General features: G+C 41.8%; 2 protein-coding genes across 2 annotated transcripts in view; both read left to right on the forward strand.

The window, feature by feature from the left end:
• Window positions 1–4,261: 4,261 nt before the first annotated feature.
• Window positions 4,262–4,625, forward strand: Pmar_PMAR018366 (group ii pyridoxal-5-phosphate decarboxylase, putative; the record flags this gene model as incomplete). Its single annotated transcript, XM_002767719.1, has 2 exons — window positions 4,262–4,351; window positions 4,550–4,625. Coding segments are annotated over 2 exons (166 nt in total), but the record flags the coding sequence as incomplete, so codon positions are not given.
• An 87-nt stretch (window positions 4,626–4,712) lies between these two features.
• Window positions 4,713–4,997, forward strand: part of Pmar_PMAR018367 (hypothetical protein) — a gene marked incomplete at both ends in the record, with an annotated part of 1,390 nt that continues 1,105 nt past the window's right edge. Inside the window, one exon of the mRNA XM_002767720.1 lies at window positions 4,713–4,769. Coding sequence (XP_002767766.1) covers window positions 4,713–4,769 — 57 coding nt within the window. The remainder of the gene's footprint in view (window positions 4,770–4,997) is intronic.

Here is a 4,997-nt window from a genome sequence, read left to right on the forward strand (position 1 = left end):
TAAGGAACGTTTCTGAAGTGTTGGTGTCAATCGATTCACAATGTTAGCAGATTGGTATCACTTGAAGTTGACTTTCGAACTCTCAAAAATTGGAGGAGTTGAGAATATTACTCCGCATAACGGTTTGGTTCACACTGTAGGAAGGGGGACAAGTAACACAAGAATCCAAAAGTTACGATAGACACTTGTGTGTAACATTTTCTCACAAAATTCACTACAAAAAATCATCCGAAGTGTCTTCAAGTTTTCGAGAGCCATCTCGCCTTAAAAAGCAAACCCTTCATGCGTCAATCCTACTTGACGAGTTGATGAACTAAATAGCTGCGAAAAAAATTCTCAAATTTTCGATCTCGAAGAAAATTGATATTGACCATAACGCTTGCGGTTGTTGCCCTATATTATTGGTCAACAGATCCTGACTGATATGGAAGTAGTCGTGATGGATGCACTGGCCTCCGCTGTAGGCTTGCGTGGAGACTTCAAACATTCCTCTGGAAAGGGGGGCGGACTGGTACAGTCTTGAAGATCATTCGAATCTCGAAGCCTGCGATATGAAGGACATATTTCACGTTTAACTCTGCGAAAAACGCATGTGAACGGAGAATTACGCGTAAAGCACGTGGAGTGCCTTACGCGAAATGAGATTGTCAGCCCGTCAAGTATTTTCAATTCACTTCATATCGCGTGTTTCACATGGAGTATTACGCGGCGTAATTTACGCCACTTCGTGTAACACGATTTACACTTCATTGATTGAGAATAAATGAAAATTCTTTGAGACTTATAATCTGTATCACTATCGATCACATACTGTCAAGTGTTGGAGGAATATATGTTCGCTTTCCCGAGCTGAGTTCAGGAGTTCTCTCACTAAAGTTAAGAGTTCTCTCACTAAGAGTTCTCTCCAAGAGTAAAGAAAACTAGGGAAAAATTTCCCAAAATTCCCTCAGAATTTTCGGAATGTGTTAACACATATGGTGAACCATGTGCATATTGTCCCACTCCAAGCTGAGGACAGGAACTCCCTCAGTTCATAATGAGGATCACAACACTGATTTTGAAATAGAAGTGTATGAAAACTAATTGTTCGTGTGCATAGCTGTCACTAGCACAGCTTTTCACAACAACTTGTTACTAGTGAAGTTGGTGATAATAGCTCAAGCGTGTTCTGCAGATACAAAATACGTCCGCTGATTCCCTTCTGGCTGTGATAGTAGCTGCTAGGGTTAGAAAAAGAATACAAAACTATCTCGGGAAGACCGATCCTGTGGAGAGTGGAATCGAGGAGGTTTACTCTTGAGATTGTAAAATTGATGAATCATGTCGTTTACAGGTGCTCTCGGACCCGGAAAAATCCGCGCAGATTTATTCTGATGATATTGCGGCAATGCGAGTGTAAGTCATACGACGATATTTATATAACTGAAGATCGTCGTAGTATACAAAGGTTCTAGATGATGAACTTGATGACTAAGTAGATAACACAATAGAGCTTTAGTAAATGTAATGAAGTTAGGAAATACAATAACAACAACGAAAACAACAACGACAACAACAAAATCAACGAAAACAACGAAAACGACGAAAACAACGAAGATAACAAAAACAACAAAAACAACGAAAGCAACAAGGGAAACAAAAAAAACAAAAACAACGAAAACAATGAAAACAACACGAACAACAGAAGAACAAGAACAACGGCAACGAAAACAAAAATTACAAAAACAACAAAAAACAGAGAGAACAACAACGCCACGATTAAATAAGAACCGAGTCCACTAGCTTGACGCTGAAAGATACCAAAACACAGTTGCGAAGATTAGAGACATACGCGATGTCACAATAGATTTGTGGATAGTATTTTCTGCAAAACTACCGGACTGTGATTACTGTTGTTCATTGGGAATTGTGTTCATCTAATTTCAACTGCTCTTAGAAGTCCGAGCAGATACATCGTTCAGTATTGAAATATATGTTGACTTGCCTCAACTGAGTTCAGGAGTTTCCTCACTAATTATAGGAGTAAACCATCAAAAATTTCCCAAAATTTCCTCAGAGTTCTCATATTGTCACCAACACATGTAGCAGACCATGTGCATATCCCCCTCACACTGATGCCGGTTTAGTTCTTCTCGTCTCAGCTACTCGTCAACAGAATCGCAGCGATCAGTGTGGAAGGCTTGCGCTGCTGCTGGAATTGACCTCAGAAATGTGGGCGTTCTCTTGCATACAAAACTGACCAGTGTTGGAAAATATGTTTTTTTGCTTTCCTCGGCTGAGCTTGGGAGTTTCCAAAGCCACACAGGACTTGGTGTACAGAAGAATTTCCCCGCATTTTCTTTTACTGTCACGAAAATGCGTAGTTGATCATGTGCATATTTTCCCACACTGTGCTTCAGGTTCCTGTAACCTCAGATTTTTCTATGGATGTCGATGCACTAGAAGCCATGATTGCTGAGGACAGGTAAACGCATTCGTTTTTCCCGAATTTGAGCAATATAAAATTTAATTTCGAATTTTTTCTTTTTTTTCTTTTTTTTCGAATTTAATAAAATACGGTCGTCAGTTTCGAGTCACTTTCGCAAATTATCTTCATAGCATTTTCGAAACAATTTAATGTTTTGTCTGAATTTTCGATAATTTTCCCAAAAATTTCTCGGAAAATTGCTCTCTTTCTTCAACTTTTTCCAGAAATACTTAGTTCAGTGGAGTTTCACCCGTTTTACGCGAAGTGGCGTAATACTCCACGTGAAAAACGTGATATTCGCGATGTGAAGTGAATTGAAAACACTTCGCGAATTACACCAGACAAATCATCACATTTCACGTAAAACGCTTCCGGCATTTCGCGATAAACGCGAAAAACTCCGAGTAATCGGCGTTTTACACCATATATTTCACAAGGGAGATTGTGAATTTCGCGAAATTTTTTATCGAGAAAAACGCGATTTCGAGACGTGAAAAAAGGCATGTAAAATGAATTTCACTTCCCGATGTGAATTTCGCGTGAAAAAACACGTTTTCGCGAAATTCACATGGAGTAAATCGCGATATGCACCGACTAGGGTGAAAAGACCAGTGAAAAACACGTATTACACTTCACCTTCATTTTTCGCGAAATAACGCGTAATTTGCCAGAAAATACGCGTTTTTCGCGTTTTATACGGGGAAAAACGCGAAAAACACCCCATCTCGCAGTAACATCCATTAAAAGTCCTCTTCATGCCACTGCCAGCTGTCCACCCACATTTCACTCTATGGAGTCACCTCACTCGCGGGATCCGTCTTACTACTGGCACTTCCACGTTGGGGCCTCGTGGGATGATCATGATCATCATCCCGTCAACAGCCATATGTAGCAACCAGCCTTGCGGACCCCTCTGTGAGGGATTGTGGGCGAGAGCTGAGCGAGGTTCGAACCGGGGACCTCTCGATGTACGGCCGAACAGGCTAACCAGTTCGACTATACATGCTAAGATTTCACGGAGTACCCGTCCACGCCGGCTTCATCAGGTCTTCACCTTATACTGGTTCGGATAGCTCAGTAAGAGCAGGGCTTGGACTCCAAGCCTTGGAGACCTTGAGAGTAAATCATACCCTGTGGCGGTTCATTCATACGTTGCGGAATACAGATGATCCGAGGCACGCTGCCGCAGGCAGCTCGAGTCCCAATGGTGGCAGGGGTGGAAAGTTTTGAATAATGACATCCATGGGATTCGAACCCGCATCTTCCCAGGAAGGACTTGATCCGTCAATGGTACGACGGTGATGGCCGACAGGGACTGTGCCACTGCGTGGCAGAGCTCACTCCACAGTGACAGTGGCCACTGGTACGGCACCAATTAATCGGGCACCTGTCTTGTGACCGAGACTTCGGGGGGAGCCCCGCAAGTCTTCGGTCCACACCACCTAGTCGACTAGCCTTGAATAATTTCATGGATATGTATAGATATTCAGTTGGACTGGAGGATCACTGAAGCCAGAGTTGACCAGCTAGAAATTTGCATGCATATCGCGCCAAACGCGTAAAACGCGAAATGATTTCGCGTTTTGCATATCACATGAAAAACACCTCACATGTTTTACGCGAAATTCACTGTTCACATGCGTTTTTCGCGAAGTGAAATGTGAAATGTGTTTTTCACTAGTGTTTTTCACATCACGGGTGAAACTCCAGTGAATTACCCTTCAAGTTTCGAAGAAATAGCGAATCATTTTTAAAACACTGTAGGAGGTTTTTTGCGACTTCTACCTTTTTCAGATCACAGTCGAGCATACCAGCGCTGTGCATCGCCTCATTCGGTACAGAACTCACTGGAGTAGTTGACAATATTAAAGCTATCGGCCAGATGTACGTGTGATGAAAATATCGGGATCAACCTCAGATAAAAGTGTTGAAAAATCTTGTTGATTCCCGAAATTACAATTTGGAAATTGATGCATGCTTGGGCAACGAAAATTTCCTAATTCAAAATCAGGAAATAGTTACGATAATTTTGAAAAAATAGTTACTTTCTGCGTAGTTGATCGAATTCGTATACACTGACAGATGCCACCGAGAAGGCATGTGGTTTCACGTCGATGCTTCCTATGGTGGAGGAGCTCTACTGATTGACGGCAATGAAGTTGAACGCATGCACATCAACCAGGTTTGAAATGTTTATGATAGTTTGTGATTACTGATATTATTCCAGTACGCGGATTCGATCAACATGACGGGTTCGTTGTGGTTACCTACTGGGCTGGACATGGACTTCCTGTGGGTCAAGGTAAGCATAGTGGTGGTGATGGTGCTGCTGCTCGGGCGTGCGCTTTTTACATGACATATAGAGCTATCAGCTATTTATTAAGTTCTCACATCTAATCAGCCTTATTATGTGGAAGTTTGTTTGTAAAATTGTGCGAAAAGATATGCACTTTTCCCCGTTTGGACTATCAAAATCTAAAACACTGTAAGTGTATAGATAACAGAAGTCATATTGAAGTGCATAAGCTTA

Source organism: Perkinsus marinus (assembly GCF_000006405.1).
Source record: "Perkinsus marinus ATCC 50983 genomic scaffold scf_1104296970094, whole genome shotgun sequence".
Classification (NCBI taxonomy): Eukaryota; Perkinsozoa; order Perkinsida; family Perkinsidae; genus Perkinsus; species Perkinsus marinus.